At 38.6% G+C, this 23,058-nt stretch overlaps 1 protein-coding gene across 1 annotated transcript in view; it reads left to right on the plus strand.

The window, feature by feature from the left end:
* The first annotated feature begins 286 nt into the window (after nucleotides 1-286).
* PDE3B (phosphodiesterase 3B) overlaps nucleotides 287-23,058 on the plus strand; it is a 172,429-nt gene continuing 149,657 nt past the window's right edge. Inside the window, exon 1 of the mRNA XM_036859888.1 lies at nucleotides 287-1,362. Within this exon, the coding sequence (XP_036715783.1) occupies nucleotides 376-1,362 (987 nt within the window). The 5' untranslated portion in view covers nucleotides 287-375. The remainder of the gene's footprint in view (nucleotides 1,363-23,058) is intronic.

Consider the following 23,058-nt stretch of genomic DNA (forward strand, 5'->3'; position numbering starts at 1 on the left):
GGAGCGCCCGCCAGCCGATCGCGCGCCCAACGGACTAGGCTGAAGCCGTGAGGTAACTGTTGCAGCCCGCGGGAGCTGGGAGGCGACACTGAGGCTCCAGTCCCGAGAAGTGCCCGAGGGAAAAGGAGGGGGTCCTGCCGCAGCGGTCCCAGGCAGAAGCCCCTTCCGCCCCTCTCCTCAGCCAGCATGTCGCGGACCCCGCCGCTCCTCCGCCCGCGCGGCGGGGACCCTGGGCCACGGCGGCGGGCGCAGCCCTGACGCGCTGCCGAGCCGGGGGGCTCCTCGAGCGCGGGGGCCAGGCGGGAAGGAGCGCGAGCTGCCGCTGCGGTCCGAGCGGGGCGTGCCGAGCCCCCGCGGCCACCCCGCGTCCCGGCCATGAGGAGGGACGAGCGAGACGCCAAAGCCATGCGGTACCCGCAGCCGCCGGACGGGGCCGGCTCGCCCCTCGAGAGTCTGAGGAACGGCTACGTGAAGGGCTCCGTGAGCCCCCTGCGGCAGGACCCCCCGCGCGGCTTCTTCTTCCACCTCTGCCGCTTCTGCAACGTGGAGCTGTTGCTGCCGCCGCCGCCGCCGCCGGCCTCCCCCCAGCAGCCGCGGCGCGGCTCTCCCTTCTCCCGGGCGCGCCTCTCGCTGGGCGCCCTGGCCGCCTTTGTCCTCGCCCTGCTGCTCGGCTCGGGGCCCGAGCGCTGGGCTGTCGGGGCCGCCCGGCTGCGGACCCTGCTGAGCGTCTGCTCGCACAGCCTCAGCCCCCTCTTCAGCATCGCCTGTGCCTTCTTCTTCCTCACCTGCTTCCTGACCCGGACCAAGCGGGACCCCGGGCCGCGCCGGAGCGGCGGCGGCTCCTGGTGGCTGCTGGCGCTGCCTGCCTGCTGTTACCTGGGGGACTTCTTGGTGGGGCAGTGGGGGTCTTGGTCTTGTGGGGACGGAGACGCCGGGGCCCGGGCCCCGCACACGCCCCCGGCGGTGGCCGGCAGGCTGTTCTTGGTGCTGAGCTGCGTGGGCTTGCTGACGCTCGTGCAGCCGGGGAGGCTCCGGCACAGCATCCTGGTGCTGCTCTTCTCCGGCTTCGTCTGGTGGGTGTCCTTCGCCAGCCTCGGGGCGCTGCCTCCAGCCCTCCGGCCGCTGCTGTCCTGCCTGGTGGGGGGCGTCGGCTGCCTGCTGGCCCTGGGGCTGGATCACTTCTTCCAAATCAGGGAGGCTCCCCATCATCCTCGGTTGTCCAGTACCGCCGAGGAAAAAGTGCCTGTGATCAGACCCCGGAGGAGGTCCAGCTGCGTGTCGTTCGGAGAAACTTCAGCCAGTTACTATGGCAGTTGCAAAATGTTCAGGAGACCTTCACTGCCTTGCATTTCGAGAGAACAGGTATGTTACCAGAAAGCAAAGTTTGGTAAGGAAGGGAGGGCGGTTTTATCGCTTCAGTTCCCGAGTTGAATTAGCGTGTTTGAAAGCATGTTTACTTCCAGGGTGAAAAAAAGACAAGTTTTATTCTGGAAAGATATTCCTAAAATACAGGAAGCTTTAAAAAAATGCATAAGTACCATTTATCTTTGAATAGAAATGAAATAGCAGACTGAGCATATTGCACTTTTTAAAGAGTTTGTTAATGTAATAGATGCGTTCTCAGAAGAATGAAGTGAGTTATTTGAAGTATAATAGATTGACTACTCCCACTTTGGCATAGTCTGATGTGTAGCTTTTTGGTGACATTTATCTGTTGCTGTTATAATGGTGATGTCTCCCCAAAGATAGCGTACAGCCATTAGAATGAGTGGGGAAAAAAATATATATATATATGAATTTTAATCAGTGTGGTTTCATTATTCTTGATAATTGAGAGGACAAATCTGAGATCTCATAATAAAAAGAGAAAACAGTGATGAGTTTTGGAGCAGAGACTTGTTAATTTAGATGAAAAGACTGTTGGGGATAATTATAAGAGATTTCTCCCCCAGCCTCCACCCCAAATTTCAGCAGTGTAGGCTAATATAATCTTTTACAGACTAACTCATGGTCCTGTGTGTTTGTTGCATAATTAGGAGAATGTTGTAACAATTTAACCTTTAAACTTAGTAATGTTTGGAAATATGCCGAAAGCATTTGTACAATTTCTTTTCCTGTAGGTTTATATGCTTTTGTGTTTTAAAGGAATGGAAATCATCATTAGGGAAAGAGTTTCTATTTTTGTATAGCCTAGGGAAATCTCACCTGTTCTACATCACTAGGAAACTCATCAAGTATAGCTACTGTTCACAGAGCATTTACTAAGTGCAAAATACTTACACTGTCTTAAACCCTCACAAGGACTCTGTATGGTAGGTGACATTAACCTCGAGTTAGAGATGAGCAAATTGAGGCTTATAGAGATTACCCAACTTCACACATCTAGTAAGTGGTAGTGCTGGGATTTGAACCTAGATTTTTCAGTTTTCAATGATGTCTTCTAAGCAACTAAAAGGATGAATGTAGAGGTTTTCCTTAAGTAGGAGAGTAGGAGTCTGTCTGTACTATTGGTTTTCAGACTTTTTGATTAGTGATATGCTTTACACCAGGGACCCAATATATTTGAAACAGAAGTTTCTTATTCTTACTACATCTGATGCTGTTTGCTCTTCAATATAATTTACAAGCTGTTACACTATCCGTAGTGCTCAAAGAGACAACACCTTGCTCCCTGAAAAGTGTTTTCAGAGGCTGCTTTGTGGTCTGTAGTTATTTGGCCAAATGCTTGAAAAAAATTGTTCAAAAAATATCATGGCTTTTGTTTTCTCAGTTTACTGCCAGCGATAATAGATAATGCTCAGAATAATGTGTATCAAGAGAAAAATTGTCAGGAGAAGATTCACTGTAGAGCAGAGTCATATCAGCTATTTTCATAGACTAGGCTAGCGTTTGACATTTGACTATTTGCAAATATATTGCGTTTTTTAACACCAGGAAAGTGTTTTAGCACAGTTTCATCACATTTGTAGACAATTTTCCTGAGCTTAGCAGTGTGACAGTTTAACGTAACTTAATTGCAATATATTGGCCTAGTGAATTATGGGTGTTATCTTACAAATTGAAAATTCCTGGTCTACTTGATCCTGGTCTGGTGCTCTTTCCATCACAGCAACCTTTTTTCAACCGTTAACTAGGTGCGGCATTGTTATGCTAGGTAGCTTTGTTATTTGTATTAGAGGAAAATATTGTGCTTTTAAAATTTGTGCTTTTAAAAAGGGCATATTTTATTAGTGCAGAAAACCCTTATTCACATTCCACTATGAATAGGAGCATTTTCTTGGTGGAGGGGGGTCTTAAATATATGCTAATAGTTCAAGGGTTTATACATGGTTAATGTTCAGTGTCATAACGTAATACTCTTTCGGCAATACTAGAGACTACTAGATATTTTTAACTTGGCAGAGACTGTAATAAAAATTTTTACTTATGCTTTTTCCTGAAGTTTAACAGTGGATCTGTGGTTTTGTTTGGATGTATGTTATATGAAAGAAATTAAGTGGAAACCAATACTTTTATGAAAGTAAAAGATTGAGAGATTTTCTAATTTTCGAAGTGCTAAACTTTGTGTGTGATAATTGTAAAGTCACTCTCTTGTTTCAGAAAGTGAAGGGAGACGAACGGTTTTGGGTAGAAGCTGATACAGGGGAAAGTCTCCTGGATTCATAGAGGTTCAAGGGTAAAGTCTTGGCCCTGCCGTCTTATTGGAAAAGTTGGTGAGCCTTTCCGAGTCTGAGTATCCTGTCAAATCAGGGGATCCAGTAGGTGAATTCTATACCACCTTCCAATTCTAGAATTCATTTCTTTTAGTTAGTTTACACTTTTTGTAAGGTATAAATAAATGTATGACTAAAACTTCAAAAGTTAATAGATCTCGAAGTTTTACTTAAATGTTTAATGTTGATATTGCTAGCCTATATTTTCCAAGGTGTGATAACTGGGAAGTATGAACAAATATTCTGTATTATTTGAAGAGAAAGAACTTTTAACACGTATATGTGGATTTGTGGATTGATAAAATTATTACGCTTTCATTTCCTTAAGAATTTAAACGTTTTTATTAACATCTTTGAAAAACAATTGAAAACTCATATTAATATAAATGTTTTTAATTGTGTGAGAGTAGATTCAAAGTAATTTTTAACATTTGGGATGTTATGTTAGATACTGTATTGAAAAATAGTGGCATATGTTTGTAAAACATATGATTTTTCATAATTAGGTTTAAAGTTTAGTTACTGCTGACTGTGTTCTACCTTGGTGGGTTAATGGAAAGAAGCACTAAGTTTGTAGTATATTTGTGAAGAATCAGCTGAGACTAATAGGAAGTAAAAAAAATTTTTTTTTACATATACATAAGATGCTTTGGCCAGAATTTAACAAGCTACGTTTCTGTCATTTTAATTATACATTCTACAATGCAAATTTCGGCTGTCAACCAGATCATTTTGTGTGTGATAGGCTAGGTATATACAGGGTTTTTTATAAAGGTAAATACAAGGTTTTTTAAATAAAGGCATAAGTCTGTGTGTGAGATATTTTTCTATACCTAAAATGCTGAGTGCTTTCTAAATGGTTAGGTAAATATTTAAAAATTCTGTGGCCTTAAAACCCATAAATATTATTTAAAGTGTTAATTTTGTTTAAAAAAGGATACGCATGTAGTATGAAGCCTTTTTAAAAAGATTTTAAAGTTTAAGTGATTATTTATTCCCCTAAGGAATCTGCAAGGCATAACCCACTATGAATTTTTTAAAGAATACTGTGGAATTTGTGAAATTTAATGAGTGAGTGTTTTATTCTAATTTCATGTTAATATTTTGTAGTGAAACATCAGCCTACGTAATATTTTTATGCTTTATTTTGTAAATATTGTATGTACCCTTGCCATCAGAGTTATCTTTCAAAAACACAGATTTGATCAAATCACTCGCTCTGTTTTAAAGATCTCTAACGGCTTTTCATTGTCCACAAAATAAAGTTCATGCCCTTGACCCTTGCTTGCAAAGTCTTAATAACCTGCTCTTAGCCTTGTTTTGTTGTTGTTGAAAGCCGTTAGGAGTCACGGAACACCTCCCCACATCCATCCACCGCTCTAGCTATTTGAGGACTGCTTATTGTTACTGACGTGTAGACTTTTTTCTTTTGATTTTACCATTCACACTGGTTGAAATCTCCTTTAAATATATAAGATTAAGAAGCGTTTAGACACTACAGTGATGCTCAGATTAATGTATAAGCTGAGAACAAAACTCCATCCTAGCAGAGTTGGCCGGGTTTAAAAATAAAAGTTGACAAATTGTGTCAAGCAGTGATGTGATGATGTGTGATAGAATATTTTCATTATACCACATGAAATAGTAACATCTCCATAGTTTGTTTTCCCACAGTGAGTGGAAGGTAAATAAGGCCAACCATAAGTAAAACTTTGGTTTTAGTATAGTTTCGTGATGTTTGTTTTCATTGTCCTCTGATTTTTTAATCCTCCTCAGTGGTAGGCGCTTCTCTGATTCTCTTTCCTGCTCCCCTTTCAGTTACCAAGTCAGCCTGTTTCCCTAGCGCATTCTCCTGCCTTCTTATACCCCACCCAAAGCAGGAAGAATCTGTACTTGCTGAAAAAGTTTATTTCAACATAAATATGTTTGTATAGATATAGAAGAAATAGAAGAGATTTGGAGTTTATCTAATTGAAATCTGCTCATTTTATAGAAAGGAAAAAAATTCAACTCCAGAGAGAGAAGAATATTGTCTCTAGGTTATGCCACGAGGTTTTGGGATACAGGGACTAGAACCTAGGTCTTGACTCCTAGTTCACCTGTACTTTCCGTTAAGAGCATATGCACCTGCAGTCATAGTTTTCCAAGGCTGTTCTTAATTTGCCAGCTATCTCTAATTATGTGATAAACAATGTCCCTGAGTAAAAGCGGTTGAGGGTGGTGGTGGGAGAGAGGGGAGTGAGAGGTAGGAGGTACTCTTGAAATCACATAGTTCATGATGACCTTGAAGATAAACTTGGTACCTGATATCATTATTTCAGGGTGACTTGTCAGGATGCAGCTGGTCTGAAACTCAGGTGCCTTAAGAGGCCAGCCACATAGCCTATTTATGTTATACGTTGAGGGAGGAGGGGAGGTAAGGAAGAATGGAAGTGAACTGTTGCCTACTTTGCCTAAGGGCTTTCAGTTTAAATAAAACAAACTGAACAACCCTGTTAGCCAAGCAAAACTTTAGTAGAGCTGGGTTCTGTCTGTGGGTAGTTCCTGACAGTTTATAACTGTATATAATTGTGTATAAACAATTATAATTATGGTTTATAATAATTATAATTATTTTTATTATATTTATTTGTTTAATTATATATATATAATATTTATTTTATTGTATTTTTATTATTAAGTTTATTATAATTATAATAGTTTATAATTGTTCACCTTATTATTTACAAACTGATTAATGTTTATTTAAGAGATTGTTAGAAACCTGTTCTTAGAACTTGGGGAAGAGGATTGTTTCCCACTTTTTCTTTTACAACCTAGAACTTTTTCTCCAGTATTGATTGACCTGGAAGGTTATCTTATCTTTATAGATTTTCCCTCCTCCATCAGATAGAGTACATTGTTTGACTGCTTCCTTACATTTCGTACAACTTGCTTTCAGTATATTTTAAATTTATTTAGTTGGCATTTAAATTTGTTAATGAGAAATGCCATACATAAAAGAATGTACATATGTATATTTTTATATGGTTTAAGGAAGAAAAGAAAACAAAAAAAGAAAAATGTCAGGTACTTACCACTCATTTCCTTTGTGTAACCTCTTTTGCATCCCCTTCTCTCTGCCCCAGAGACAACACATCTATCTTGATTTTTTTCTTTTTGCGTTCATTCCCTTGCTTATCGTTGTAACTCCCCTGAACATATTACTAAATAATCTAAATAATATGTTGTCAGTATTGTCTGCTTATGAACTTTAAGTAAATAGAATCATGCTGTATGAATTCTTCTGTAACTTTTTTTTTTCTTGACGTTTGAGATTCATTCATGTTGATGTGGATAGATGTAGTTCATTTTTTTCAATGCTGTATAGTGTTTCATTGTATGAACATAATAAAATTTATCCATTCCACTGTTCATGGACCTGTGGGTGGTTTTCAGTTGTTTGCTATTAAGCACAATGCTGCTATGAAATTTTTTGTAAATGTCTCCTAGGGGCATGCACACATCTAGAAGTAGAATTGCTGAGCTGCAAGGTATGCTCATATTCAACTTTACTATGTATGATAGGCAGAATAATGGTACCGTAAAGATGTCCATGTTCTAATTTCTGGAATTTGTGGGTATGTTATCCTGCCTGGCAAAAGAGACTTTGCAGGTGGGATTAAGTTAAGGACCTTGAGATGGGGAGATTATCCAGGTATCCAGGATTATCTAAGTAGACCCAGTGTCACAGGGTCTTTAAAACGTGGAAGAGGGAGACAGAAGAGATCAGAGAAGGAGAAGTGACAATGGAAGTAGGATTAGAGTAATATAATGTGAGAAACACTCACTCAGTCCACCTTTGGCTTTCACAATGCGAGAAGGCCAGGAGCCAATGAAAGCAGGCAGCCTCTAGAAGCTGGAAAAGACAAGGAAATGCATTTTTCCTTATAGTCCTCGAAAGTAACAAAGCCCTTCCAATACCTTGATTTTAGCTCAGTGAGACCTTTGTCAGACTTCTGACCCACAGAACTGTAAGATGTTAAATGTGTGTTGTTTTATGTGACTGAGTTTGTGGTAATTTGTTACAGGAATGTATTAGTTTGCATTAACTGCTGTAACAGTTGACATGGGTTGCTGTGACAAAATACTACAAATTGGGTGGCTTAAACAGCAGAAATTTATTGTCTCACAGTTCTGGAGTCTACAAGTCCGGATCAGACTGTCCCCAGGGTTGGTTCCTTCCGAGCACTCTGAGGCGGAATCTGTTCCATGCCTGTCTCCTAGCTTCTGGTGGTTTACTGGCAACCTTTGGCATTTTTTGGCTTTTAGATGTGTCACCCCATCTCTGCCTTCATCTTCACATGGCACTCTCTCCATGTCTCTTCATATAGTCTTCTCTCTGTGCCTGTCTTTGTGTCTCAATTTACCCTTTTTATAAATACCCCAGGCATATTGGACTAGTGCCCACCCTAATCACCTCATTTTAATCTAATTACCTCTGTAAAGACCTAATTTCCAATGAAGTCACATTCTAAGGTACTGAGGGTTAGGACTTCAGTATATCTTTTTTTTAGGGACACACTTTAACCCATACAAGTAGCAGTAGAAAACTGAGACACTCTGGGAAGTTGAGTTGTTTTTCAGAATGGTTGCACAATTTATATTCTGCTAGCAGTGAATAAGAATGCCCTTGAACCAATGATTCCTATTTAAGAACTTTAATTTTTGTTACTCCCGTGAGTGTGAAATGTATTTCTTTGTGATTTTAATTTGCATTTTTCTAATTACTAATAAGGCTGAATAGTGTTTATGTTTATGGATTGCATTTCTTATTCAGGGATTACCTGTTCATGTCTTTTGCCCTTTTAAAAATTCAGTGGTTTGGGGACTTCTCTGGCAGTCCAGTGGTTAATACTTCCAATGCAGGGGGTGCAGGGTCCATGCCTGGTCAGGGAACTAAGATCCCACATACCTCATGGCCAAAAAACCAAAGACATAAAACAGAAGCAATATTGTAACAAATTCAATAAAGACTTTAAAAATGGTCCACATCAAAAAAAATAAATTAAAAATTCAGTGGTTTGTTTTTTATTGGTTCGTGAGTTCTTTATATATTTTGGACATTAATCCTTTATTGGTTATTTGGGTTGCAAATATCTTCTTCCAGTTTTCATGGTGTCTTTTGATAACTGAGATTCTTAATTTTAATATTATCAAATTTACCAATCTTTTCCTTTAATGGTGTGAGACTCTCCGTGTCTTGTTTATAAAACGCTTCCCTATTGGAAGCTATAAAATAAACTCTTATATTATCTTTTCAGAGTTTTAAAGTTTTGCCTTTCAAATGGTTTTTATCCACCTAGAACTGATTTCCATGTAGAATGTGATACAGAGATCGAATCTCATTTTTTACCCGTATGTATATCCAATTATGTCAGCACAATTCACTGAAAAGTTTATTCTCAGTGCTGCCTCTGTCAAATGTGAAATTTCAGGGTGTGTGTGAGCCTGTATCTGGCTTCTCTGTCATGCTTCACTAAGTTTATGTGCCCTGTGTTAATGCTACACTGTTGTAATTATAATAGCTTTATAATGAGACAATATACAGTAAGTCCCCTCATCTTACTGTTTTTCTTCAAGAGTTTGTCAGTTATTTTTGGAGCTTTGCTTTTCAATATAAATTTTAGAATAAGTTTGTCAAATTCTACAGAAATTCATATTGGGATTTTGATTGCCATTGCCTTAAATCTTTTGAACAATTTAGAGGAGAATTTGATTTTGATTGAAAATTTGAAGTTGCATTTTTCTACAAATTTATTTAGTGTAACTTTTCAAATTTATTTTCTTTGTAATATCTTTTTATTATCTGTAATATCTTTTTATTATCTATTTAATTTGTTCAGCATCTGCATTTTTGTCTTCTTTTTCATTCTGACCATCATTTGTATCATTTTTCTTTGTTTCTTAATCAACCTGGCTAGAAGTTTGTTTTTTTCTTTTTTGGGTTTTTCTGGTCATGCCACGTGGCATTCAGGATCTTAGTTCCCTGATCAGGGATGGAACCAGCTCCCCCTGCATTGGAAACGTGGAGTCTTAACCACTGGACCACCAGGGAAGTCCCAGTTTATTTGTTTTTTAATCTCTTCAAAAAACCAGCTTTTTGGATTGGTACTTGTTTTCTTTTTTTTATATGTTAATTTTTATTGGAGTATAGTTGAATTACAATGTTGTGTTAGTTTCTGCTGTACAGCAAAGTGAATCAGTTATACATATATATATATCCACTCTTTTTTAGATTCTGTTCCCATGTAGGTCATTACAGAGTGTTGAGTAGAGTTCACTGTGCTATACAGTAGGTTCTTTTTTTTTTTTTTGGCTGTGTTGGGTCTTCTTTTCTGTGCGAGGGGTTTCTCTAGTTGTGGCGAGCGGGGGCCACTCTTCATCGCGGTGCGCGGGTCTCTCACTGTTGCGGCCTCTCTTGTTGCGGAGCACAGGCTCCAGACGCGCAGGCTCAGTAGTTGTGGCTCACGGGCCTAGTTGCTCTGCAGCATGTGGGATCTTCCCAGACCAGGGCTCGAACCCGTGTTCCCTGCATTGGCAGGCAGATTCTCAACCACTGCGCCACCAGGGAAGCCCCCAGTAGGTTCTTATTAGTTATCTATTTTATATATAGTAGTATGTATATGTCAATCCCAATCTCCCTATTTATCCCCCCCTCGCCCGCCCTTCCCCCTTGGTAACCATAAGTTGGTACTTGTTTCCTATTTTATTTATATCAGCTCTTACTTTTATTATTTCTTTTTTTTCTTTCTTTGAGTTTATTTTCTTGTTCCCTTTTTTTTTTTTGGCCATGCCGCACGGCTTGTGGGAATCTTAGTTCTTAGTTCCCTTACCAAGGATTGAACCCTGGCCCTCGGCAGTGAGAGCCCAGAGTCCTAACCACTGGACCGCCAGGGAGTTCCCTCTTGTTCCTTTTTTAACTTTGTAATTGAGATGCTAAGCCCATTAACTTTGAGCTTTTCCAGCATATGCGTTTAAGATTATACATTTCTCTCTAAATGTTGCTTTAGTTGAGTGTCACAAGTTTGGATGTATAGTATGGTTATTGTGCAGTCTGAAGAATTTTCTAATTTTCATTTTGATTTCCCTTTTGACTGACAGTTGTTTAGAAAAAGAAATTCTAATCATATGCAGGTTTTCCAGTTATTGTTGTTGATTTCTGACTTAAGTGCCTTTGGGCAAAGAATGTGGCCTAACATATGATCAGTTTTCATAAGTGTTCTGTTTGCTTGAAAAAATACAACAGTTTGTTAGCTGTCTGGTAGGTAAAAGGTATAAAATGTCCTTTTCATACCTTCTGTGTCCTTATTGACTTTTTTTTTTTTTAAATATTTATTTATTTATTTATTTATTTATGGCTGTGTTGGGTCTTAGTTTCTGTGCGAGGGCTTTCTCTAGTTGTGGCAAGCGGGGGCCACTCTTCATCGCGGTGCGCGGGCCTCTCACTATCGTGGCCTCTCTTGTTGCGGAGCACAGGCTCCAGATGCGCAGGCTCAGTAATTGTGGCTCACGGGCCTAGTTGCTCCGCGGCATGTGGGATCTTCCCAGACCAGGGCTCGAACCCATGTCCCCTGCATTGGCAGGCGGATTCTCAACCACTGCGCCACCAGGGAAGCCCCTTATTGACTTTTTATCTTATTGACCCGTCAGTAACTGGACAGAGTATTAAAAAATCTCACTTTCCTGGTGTTTTTTTCAACCCCCCCACCCACAGTTTGTGGGTAAGTGTATGGAGAATAGAACTTTACAAATTGGATGGAATTACTTATCAGAGGGACAGAAAAAGGATGCATGAAAGAGAGCACATGTCATATGTTTAAAGAGTCAGTGTAAGAAAGTAATGAAAAATTTGATCAGCGTTAATATATATTTACAAATTGCCTTTTATATGTGCCAGCCCCTAGAGAGATACTAAGACGACAGTCACAGGGTCTATATTGCAAGGAGATCACACTCTAATTGAGATAAAAAAATGTAAATAAATAATTACAATTCAGTGTGGTAAGTGATACAGCAGAGGTATATATAAGGTACATGGGAGCTTTAGGGAAGGAACAACTAAGTCTCTCCAGGAGGAGAGTCAGAAAGCCTTCAGAAAGTACATAACAATTGAGCTTTAATCTTCAAAAAAAGTTTCTTACTGATATAAAATGTATAAAAAATGAATTTAAAAATTTTACTTCTATGACCTTAGAAAGAATTTTTCAAAGTTATTCCAACATAATCTCCACCTTACTGTAAATATGTTTGGAATAAGAGTACTTCTTATCAACTGAGAGACTATAAAGTCACAGAAAATATAGAGTCCAATCAAGCAAACTGTTTGCCTTCAGCCCCCAATCAATACTAACAACCAAAAAAGATGCTTAAATTCTCTATCAGAAATGTCAGTATCAGTGGTAAAAATAATATAAATAATAAAAAAATGTAACCCAGGATTAGAAAAAAGGGATTCTTATAAGGTATAATTACCAAGTGCTCGGTATGTGCTAGTCTCAACAACTCTGTGAAATAAGTATTGAAATCCTGCTGTGCAGCTGGAAACTAAGGTAGAAAGGTGAATTGACTAGCCCCACATCACTCAGCTAGCACACAGAAAATACCATAATATGCTAAATGCCATTTTCAGTGTATAACAAGCCCCTAAGAGCTCTCCCAATTGAAACAACTAAACTACAGGTTTAAGCATTTTAGAATGTATCTTTTGAAAGGAATCACTGAGTAAGAAAAATTTCAGATTCCAAAAAAAAAGAAGTGAAAGTAGTGTGGGGGAGAAAAAAATGTTCCCTTCTTCCCTTCTAGGGTCTTTGTTTGGGCTAGTAATTAAATTGATTTAAGACAAATTAACAGGGGAAAAACAAATTTAATTTTGTATATGGGAGCCCCATAAAAAAATGAGACTCCAAGAAGTAACCAAAGCAGGAATCTTTTATACCTTTAAGACAAAGAAACAATAAATTTGTGAAGAACTGACGAGACAAAGGAGTTCGGGCTTGGGGTAGTGAACTGGTGAAGAAGTAATAAGGTTTGTTAGGGCCAAGCATTCTTGGCCCTAAATTCCCTATCTCTGGTGATAAGGATGCCTTCCACCCTCCTGGTACTGGGACGGGTACCTTTCACATGGGAGATTTATCTCCTGCTTTTGGGGAGCGGGGGAACAAAGGAGGGTCAGAGTGTTCTTCACCACTGTTTCTCAAGTAAGCTTTAATTCAAAGTAAGTTATATGCCGGAGTGACATATTCTGGGGTAGCACATTCTGCTTCCCTTCAGTAGGAATCCCGAGAGGTAAGCAGACATTAAAACCAGCTTTCATTTGAAGGTTTCTGACCGTCCTTAGAGACCTTGAACATTTGCTTCTGTTAGGTATGGCTAGGCTCAAGAGATAAAACCTAGGGTCTGTCCAGAGTCAGAAATCTAATAGGAAAACTGCATAAAGCAGAGACCCCAAAGTGTTACTCTTCCAGTGTAAGGGTAAGTGAGAAATAAATATGACCATGGAGGTGGGATGCGTGTCTTGACCTTGGCACAGGGAGTTGGGGGAGAGAGAAAATAAATCTTCCCTGGGAATGTATAACCACAAGAGGGCCCTCATAGAGTTTTTGTTTGTTTGTTTGTTTTAAATTGTGGTAAACTATAAATAACATAAAATTGACCATTTGGCCATTTTAACTGTACAGTTTAGTGGCATTAAGTACATTCATATTGTTGTGCAACCATCACCACCATCCAACTCTAGAACTTTTTTTTATCTTCCCAAACTAAAACTCCATACCCATTAAACAATAACTCTCCATTCCCCCTCCTCCCAGCACCTGGTAACTGCCATTCTACATTCTGTTTCTATGAATTTGACTACTTTAGATACTTCATACAAGTGGAATCATTTGTATTTATCTTTTGTGACTGACTTGTTTCACTTAGCAGAATCATCTTTGGAATTCTAATAGGAATTACATTGAATCCATAGATTGCCTTGAGTAGTATTTACATCGTAGCAATAGTAAGTCTTACAATTCATTAACATGGGAGGTCTTTCTATTTATTTGTGTTTTAATTTCTTTCAGCAGTGTTTTGTAGTTTTCAGTGTACAAGTCTTTCATCTCTTTGGTTAAGTTTATTCCTAAGTATTCTTTCTGATGCTATTGTAAATGGGATTGTTTCTTAGTTTCGTTTTTTAATATTTCATTGTTAGTGTTTGAAAATGCAACTGATTTATATGTGTTGTTTTTGTATCCTGCAGCTTACCTGAATTTATCTATTCTAATATTTTTTTCGTGTGGAATCTTTAGGTCCTCATTTAGTTAAATTTTTAAAAAAATAAGACTTAATTTTTTTTTTTTTTTTAGACTTAATTTTTTAGAGCAGTTTAAAGTTCATAGCAAAATTGAGAGGAAGGTACAGATTCTCCATATACACTTTGCCCCTGACATGGCCATAGCCTCTTCCATTATCAGCATCCCCCCCCACCCCCGACTGTTACATTTGTTAAGACTGATGAACCTACATCATAATCACCCAAAGTCATAGTTTACCTTATGTTTCACTCTTGATCTTGTGCATTTTATGGGTTTAGATAAAAGTATAATGATATGTATCCATCATTATGGAAAATAAATACAAAGTATTCACTGCCCTAAAAATCCTTTGTACTCTGCATATTCATCCCTTACCTCATCCCCACCCTTGGCAGCCACTGATCTTTTTACTTTCTCCATACTTTTGCCTTTTCCAGAATGTCATATAATTGAAATCATAGAGTACTCATTTAGTTTTTTATCTAAATTAATGCTACATATGTGGACTTAGAAACCTCAAGTGAAAATGTAAAGTGGTCCCAGGTGACTGATAGAGGTAAATTCAAATTCTCTAGGGCCTCAAATGATTCCCACAGATAAAATTCCAAGGATATTGAGCAGTGCATAGTCAAAAATCCACAAAACTTGCGCAGAAACAAGGCACTATGAAGGAGAAGCTGCAGCAAAAAGTACACAGCAGAAGAAACCCACAAAGGCTTCAGAGCTTGGAGCTATTATTTATCAGATATAAAAAATATGTTTACTATGCTTAAAGAAATGAAATAGAAGCTTGGGAAAATGGTTGGGGAAAAGAGAATTAAAAGAATAATCATGCAGATTTGAAAAATAGAACTTCTAAAGATGAAAAAATAACCACAGATTTAAAACCTGATGCACATACTAAATAGCAGTTGAGAGACAGAATCTGCGAACCAGAATGTAGATCCAAAGAAATTGTCCGTAATGTTTTGCAGAGAGAAAAAGAGATGGAAGTTAAGAAAGAGGGATCGAAAAAGTTGGAGAGTAAAGAAAAAAGTTTAACATGAATTTAACTGAAGTTCCAAAAGGAAATAATAAAAGGGAAAACAGGCAATATTTGAGGAGATAATGGCTGTAAAATAGAACTTTACAGAACTGATGAAAAATACCAACTGATATCCAGAAAGCCCACTGAATCCCAAGCAGATTAAAGAAAAAGAAATCCACCCTTAGATTCCATCATTGCAAAATTCAGAACACACACACATGCACACACACACACACACACACACGCACACACACACGAGAAGTTCTAAAAGAAGGCAGAGAGAAAAAAGAAGTTACCTACCAAAAAAATGAACGGCAGTTACACTGAAAGGTGACTTATTAATAGGAAGAATGGAAGCCAGAAAACAGTTGACTGTCATTTGTCATGTGCTGAGGGAAAATAACTGTCAAAGTAGAAACCAACGTCCAGCAAAACTTTCTAGAAAGAGAACATATTAAAACCATTTCAGACCAGCAAAAACTGAGAGTTTTTTACCAGCAAAAGTATGCATACTTTAGGCAGAAGGAAGAACTTAAATCAAGAAGGAATGATAGTAAATATATAGGTAAAATTAAGTAGCCTTGATGTTCTGAAACATTACTAACAGTGCCTAATTTGTGAGGGGAGAACAATCTAGAACTAAAACTAGAAAAAAAATAGCTTTTGCCTTGGAAGGAAAAATTAAAATAGTGAGATGATGTGAGAATCTTCTGTCTATAGTGAGAATACTAGGAGTGGAGAGACAGAGTGGTATAAATATTTTCATATGAAGAGAGGTCTGAAGATATTTCAGGTCTGGGTGCTTGAAAGGTTAGTGGTATCGTTAGCCAACATAGGGAGTATGGGGAAAGGACCTGGTTTGGGAGAAATGACAAAGAGCTTGGTTTTATTGATTAATGCATGTTTTCTCATGTGTATACTTGCTATCTCTAAATGGGATGTAACCTCCCTGACAACAATGGTCAAACATTTCTGTTTTGTATTTCTCATAGTATATTTTGGAGTTGACAATGGTTATCTAATATTGTATTTACTCTTGATAGTTCCATGCTGACCTTGAGAAAAGGAAAGACCTCTAGGTGGAGATGGGTCTCAATTCCCTACTGTCTTTGGTATTCTCGTCAACAATAAGCTGTGTTGCACAATGGTGAAGCCAGACTGCTTCAGAGTTTCAATGGCATCTCCGCCACGTACAGGATACTAGGCGAGTTGTTTAACTTCTCTGTACCTCAGCTTCCCCAGGTGTAAACTGGGGGTAAAATAGCATCTGTCTCACTGATGTGAGGATTAAATGATTTAATAACCTGTAAAGTTCTTGAAACAGTGTCTGGCACCTGGTAAGGTTGCCATGCAATATTAGTGCTGTTATTATAGTTAAAATTTTCATTCTTGAATTGCTTGGTACTTCATGCCAAATTACTCTAAAATTAATGGTGGGTTTCCCTGGTGGCACAGTGGTTAAGAATCTGCCTGTCAATGCAGGGGACATGGGTTCGAGCCCTTGTCCAGGAAGATCCCACATGCCGTGGAGCAACTAAGCCCGTGCGCCGCAGCTACTGAGCCTGTGCTCTAGAGCCTGCGAGCCTAGAGCCCGTGCTCCAAAACAAACAGAAGCCCGCGCACTGCAACTAAGAGTAGCCCCCACTCGTTGCAACTAGAGAAAGACCGCGAGCAGCAGTGAAGACCCAACGCAGCCAAAAATAAAATAAACAAATTTATCAAAAAGAAAACACAAACCCTTTAAAAAATAAATAAATAAAATCAATGGTAAGGTTAACTGAAATTTAGATCTTTCAAGCAATCCCTTTTTATTGTCCTGAAACTCCTTTTGCAACCTGTATTGAGTAAAAAGCCTGTGCATAAGGGATAATATGGGGAAAATTCTTCCAGCGGATTGTTCAGTATTAGGACAACAAAGAAAAGATGCAAGTGATGAGTTTAAAAGCGATTAAGGGGACTTACCTGGTGGTCCAGTGGTTAAGACTTTGCCTTCCAATGCAGGGGGTGCTGGTTCGATTCCTGGTCAGGGAGCTAAGATCCCACATGCCTCGTGGCCAAAAAAAAAAAAACCCAAAACATAAAAAACAGAAACAATATTGTAACAAATTCAATAAAGACTTTAAAAATGGTCCACATCAAAAAAAAAAAATAACCTGTTGTATAAAAAAATAAATAAAATAAAATTCAAAAAAAAAGAATAAAGGAAAAGTAACAGAAATGATTAAAAAAAAACCAAAGCAACTTCAAAAGTGATTAAAAGGGGTAATTGGGGCTTCTTATCTTTTGAAGTTTCAGAGTTAAAGGTTAAGAACCTTTGGTCCAGCAGACGAAGAATTTGTCAACTACTGCAACCATAACTTTCTGTCCCGTAAACTTTTGTTCCAGTTTGTCACTTTGGGGTTGGAGGTACACTGGAACTTCAAACAAATGCTCTCACTCATAATTCTTGCTTCATAGTTCACTGTCTGCTAAGCATGTTGACAGTTATGCAGCCCCACCCCACCCCAGGGCTGATAAGAGGGAAACAAGAGATGAGGGAACAGAAGGAAGAGAAACGGTATCTAAAAAAGTGACTCCTCCAACCCTCCAGCCATTATGAGGCACCAAGCTTTACTGCTTCTTCAATTTAACGCTTCGTTCCACCTTTTAGATAAAGTGCCCTGAAGATCTTTCACTATGTAAATGGTAATGGTTTAAAGCAAACAAAAATAATTATGGATGTGAATTTTTACAAATATATGGGGACATATTTTTCCTTAGGGGGAAAATACCTACATATACATTAGTAAACACCAATATTTATTATTTTATAGTTTGCTTTTGTTGTAAATTCAGCACCATATAGAATTAACTTTACTATCTGAAAATTCATCCCTTCAGCAAACATTGCTAAGGCTAATGTTCTGCTAGGAACTGTGAGGGCTATAAAGAAGAATCATGTATGGATATTATACCCAGGTGTTTAGTATGAGATAAAAGTGAAGATTTTATTTTAAATGAGAAAGCATTATTGTAATTTTGTAGTGTCTGAGGGGCTCAATACAACCCACATTCCTTCCCCAAATTCTGAACAAACTGAGAAAAGAGTGACAGATGAGAGATCAGAATACCACCTTTACTTCTGATAAAACTCATGTTGCAGGACATGGCTTATATATGCAGGCAGTTTTGCTTTCTAATCATGAAGCCCAGAGTTAAATGGACATACGTGGTCATAGAAAGGACAGGGCCAGGAACATCCTCCCTACTTGCTAGGAGGGCCCATCCATGGAGGAGCACTGGAGAACTTCTAGCTAGTAGGTAGGCTCCCAAGAGCAAAAAGCAACAGGCAGAGTTATGCTTATGTAATTCTTCAGGCTAAACTTACCCATCATGTAAGTTACTATTCCCCTTCTAAGAGAATAGTGAGGGGATAGAGAGAGTCCAGAAATTTAGGGAAAATTCCAACTCGTGGAAACCGTAGGATTGAGGAAAAGGCATTGCCTTTCAACATGAAAATAGGAAAAGCCATTTGTAATCCTAACACCTTTAATGTAACAGGTATTTTAAATTTTGCGTGGCCTGGTTTTTGCTACTGTAGATTTTTACGTAGTTGCATAGAATGTACTTAATTTTAAAACTGAGGCTAGGCTCTACCTTTTTTCATTTTCTCCTCTCGACAAAATTGAGTCACTGCCTTCTCAGTGTGCATCTACTCTTAACATTCAATATATTTGTGTTTATTTTGTGTTCTTTACATGCAGGGATAGTTTCTCATTCATTTATGTATCCCCCGTGCTTGGCATATAGCAAATAGTTTATTGAATTGAATTATTGCATTAAGTACTGTTCTTTTTACCACTTAACATGGCATTTTTTTCTAGTTGCTGCATACTACTCATAATTCCATCATTGAAAATAACGTGAGTGGGATACCTAAAGAATACTTTCTTGAAATCACAGAACCCGGAAGTAATCTTCTCTAACAGAAGATTGCTTTAAGTGAATGACAGAGTTCGTAGGTGAAGTTTTAGAATATTCAAAGCTGGGAGAATGGAGACTAATGTAGGACCTTATGGGTTAGAATTCCGTCTTTTGCAAAAAGAGGTGGGATACAGTGATTATTTGAGGTGACATTGTAGTGGTTCAGTAGTGCTGAAAACAACTTTGATGTTACTTTTTCAGATATGCCTTACAAAAAAATGCTTAAGATTTGGTTAAAAATTCCTAGGTGTTTGAATGGTTCTCAGTTAACCAGTGTTGTTAGAATGAACACTTTCAACACTTCAAGTGTTTAGAAGCACTTTTAAAAAATTTCTAGGGAGAACTTCGCCTTCTTAATACAAATCTGCTAATTTTTATAGTTTACGAAGGAAGAAGATGGTAGTAAATTATTAGTCATAATTGTTTAGCAAACTCCAGAAATGTGATTATTTTAAACTAAGTACATTTATGTCCAGTAACCAAGGTTTATCTTGTTACAAGTAATACCTTTTTAGTTTAAATGCATTTTTGCCATGACTGTTTCTCATATGTTTTACTCTGTTTCTGCTTCCTGACAGATCTTGATGAAAATAGTTCATTATTTCCCTGATAAGTAAGGATTGTCATTTTAAACACTGTTTCTCTTACTGTGCCATGATACAGTGATGCCCTAAGTGCCTTATAAAGCCTTGCGGTACACTATGTGATCTCAGACATTTTTGTATCTTGAATTTTTACCTGCTCATTAATAGTTATTTTGCTCGCTTCTCATTGTTAGCTGTTATTTCTTAGTTATCAGTCTTTAACAGACATCTTCCCCACCTTCCCAATTTGTTACTGATTATCAACAGTAGGTCAGGAAACTAGTTAACCAAGCTAATTGGAATTGGCCGTAAAAGTAAGGATGGAAAGAAAGTCTTTCTCATGGATAAAGTGTATGGACTTTGTAACATCGATTTTGACTGTGCAGAGACCTTTTTTGCTTGTTTTGATAAAGAATCTCTGGATAAATGAGGTGTTAGCCATATTGATTCAACACGAGCAGCCAAATATAGATTTGTTTTTCCTTTTCATTTCTAGTGAGATATACTGTACATGCCATAAAGTGAACAAATGTTAGGTATACAGCTGAACAAAATTTTACGTGTGTATATACCCATATAATTACCACTCAGATCAAAATAAGGAACATTTTCAGCACCCTAGTTGCCTCCCTCATGTTCTCTCCCAGTTAATAGCTACATCCAGAAATGTCCACAATTCTGACCTTTATCCTAATAGATTAGTTTTGTCCGTTTTTGAATCTTTATAGAAACTGAAATTTGAGTTTTAGATCATTTTCTTATGTCATGAAGTATTGTTCTTTTGATTTTTTAATGTTATTTTTTCCCATTTATTCTTGAAACATTCTTTCAGTGCCTACTATGGGCAAGAAATTAATGATTTGGGAAATTCAAAGATGAATAAAACATACCTTATCATCAAGAAACTTGGAGTCTAGTACAAGAAAAAAAAAAGTGTCATAAAGGAGGTATAAACAAAATACAGAGAAGGCATAGGGAAAAAGAAGTAGTGTGTCAATGAGGTCCTGGCAGAAAATAGATGACACAGTCAAATGGGTAAACTTGGGAGAGCTTAATGTAGGGGGTGATTTATAAAAGTGTGGGTAGAGTTAAGGGAAACTGACATGGAATAATGAAGTGTCTGGTGAGCAACAATAGGTAGCCATCACAGCCCTCAGACAGGTAAGGGCAGAGTTAGGAGGTTATTGTCAAAACTCAGAGGGCAGCTGTATAGAAGTCCATTTGAACAGAAGCTTTGGCTTCTGGTAGAGTGAGATTACTAACTAGAGGTGACATTACTCTAGGCTTACTCTCTTCCTGTCTCCGTTGGCTGAATTCACCCAAAAGACAGAGCAAAGGAGACTGTTATTACAGTCTATTCAGGATAGCCTTCTGGGAACACAGAACAGAGTGGAGAAAAGTGGAGAATGGCTCTGGAGGGGCAAATGAAATATACCCAGCACAACTGGCTTTCTAAAAACACAGTAGAGGACTTCCCTGGTGGTCCAGTGGTTAACTCTGAGCTTCTACTGCTGGGGGTGTGGGTTCGATCCCTGGTCAGGAAACTAAGATCCCACATGCGCAGCATGGCCATAAGTAAATAAATAAAAATTAAAAACACAGTAGATACCATTCTCTGCAGAAGTGGAAGAATAGCTCCTTAGAAAGAGAAAATCATGTAAACAGAGGTGGAGGAGTAGGGAAATAAAAAGTGTGCTCAGAAAATGGAAAGTATTTCAGTTTGGAGTGTGTGCTGGACAAAGAGGAATAGTAAATGGATAGTATTTGCAGAGACATGTTAATTTTTACACTGCTTTTCCTCTTGTTTATTATTAAATCTTGCATTATATCATGGCTTTTATAAATGCATGAGAATCAGTGTTGCCTTCATCATTAGTTTGAAGATATTGGGTCAAGTTTTGAGTTTTAGCGTTGCTGTCTGAGTGTTTTGCACATGGTGACAGAGTACAAATAGTAGAAAGAACAGGAGTCATTTAGAGAGTGAGGCTTACAGTTAAGAATGTAGGCTCTGGAGTTGGACTGTCTGTGTTTGTGTTCTGGCATCAGAATTCACTTTCCAGCTTGAGGACCTAGGCAAATTACCTAATCCAGGCCTTAGTTTTCTCATTAGTAAAATAGGCATAGTCATAATAACTTTACCATAGAGTTGTTGTGAGGATTAAATGAGTGGTTCATATGAAGTACTTAGCCCAGAGCCCAGCAGGCACTGTCAAGAAATGTTACCTAATTTTTAAATTACATTTAGGAGGATGTAGTTGTCTTCAAATATTTGAAAACCTGCCTTATGAAATAGGGATTAAACTTCCTGTTTTCATGAGAACTTCTGGGGACAGAACTGAGATTAATGTGTATAAATAACAAATAGGCAGCTTTTTGACTAATATGAGAAAATCTTTTGGTCATTTAAAGTTGTTTGGATCAGAATTGATTAGCTCGTGACATAATGATTTGCATGCCAGGGAAAGTGTTCAAGAAAAGACTGGGGATGTTTGAAAGTGTATTCATGCATCATGAAAACACAACAAAACTAAATAATATCTTCAGGATACCTCCCAACTGTAACTTTATTCTCCAGAGTCTGTGAAAATTGAAGCACTGGATAAACCATGTTGATTTCCTTTTCTCCTTCTCTATTTATTCCTCTTGAGAAGGTCAATCCCTCCTGCCCCCACTCCCCCGGCCCTCACCACCTTAATCCAGCTTAAATGTCATCTTTATTTAACAATATTTATTGAGCATATACAAATGTGCCAGGTTTTGTTCTAGATACCATGATTAGTACTGTGAACAAGACACATAAGGTTTTTGCTCTAATGGAGCCTTAACAAAATTCTAGCACAGGTAAATAGAAAATAAAAACACAGTAAAATAATTTAAGGTAGTTCCAAGTACTGTGATGCATGAAGAAAGTAAAACAGAATAATGGGCCAGGGTGGTGGAGGTGGAGCTTTAGGTAAGATGGTCAGGAAAAGCCTCTCTGAAGAGATGTTTTAACTGACACATGAATGTTGAGAAGGAGCTGGTCATGTAGGCTCTGGGAGAAGAACATTCCAGACAGAAGGACTAGCAAAGGCAAGGTCCCTGTTGTGGGAAAGACCCTGGCATTCTTGGGGGTTAGAAAGAAATATGGGTGGGCGGAGAGTGGTAGGCGAGGTAAGAAGCGTGTGGATCACATAGGGCCTTGTAGACCATGTTGACACTTGCACTTCTTTCTAACCGCATTCTGATGGGAAGCAGTGAGACAATTTCATGATATCATTTAATGCTTCAAAAATATTTTTCTGGCTTTTTTATGGGCTATTGGTGGGGAGTATCTAGAGTGGAAGCAGAAAGATAGGTGGCTGTTGCAGTTGTCCGAGTGAGAGGGGACTGGCTTGGACTATCTCAGTGGACTTTCTTTTCCACCACCCCCTCCCCACCCTACTTTGATCACC

The sequence above is a fragment of the Balaenoptera musculus genome, chromosome 8, assembly GCF_009873245.2.
Source record: "Balaenoptera musculus isolate JJ_BM4_2016_0621 chromosome 8, mBalMus1.pri.v3, whole genome shotgun sequence".
NCBI classification, from domain to species: domain Eukaryota; kingdom Metazoa; phylum Chordata; class Mammalia; order Artiodactyla; family Balaenopteridae; genus Balaenoptera; species Balaenoptera musculus.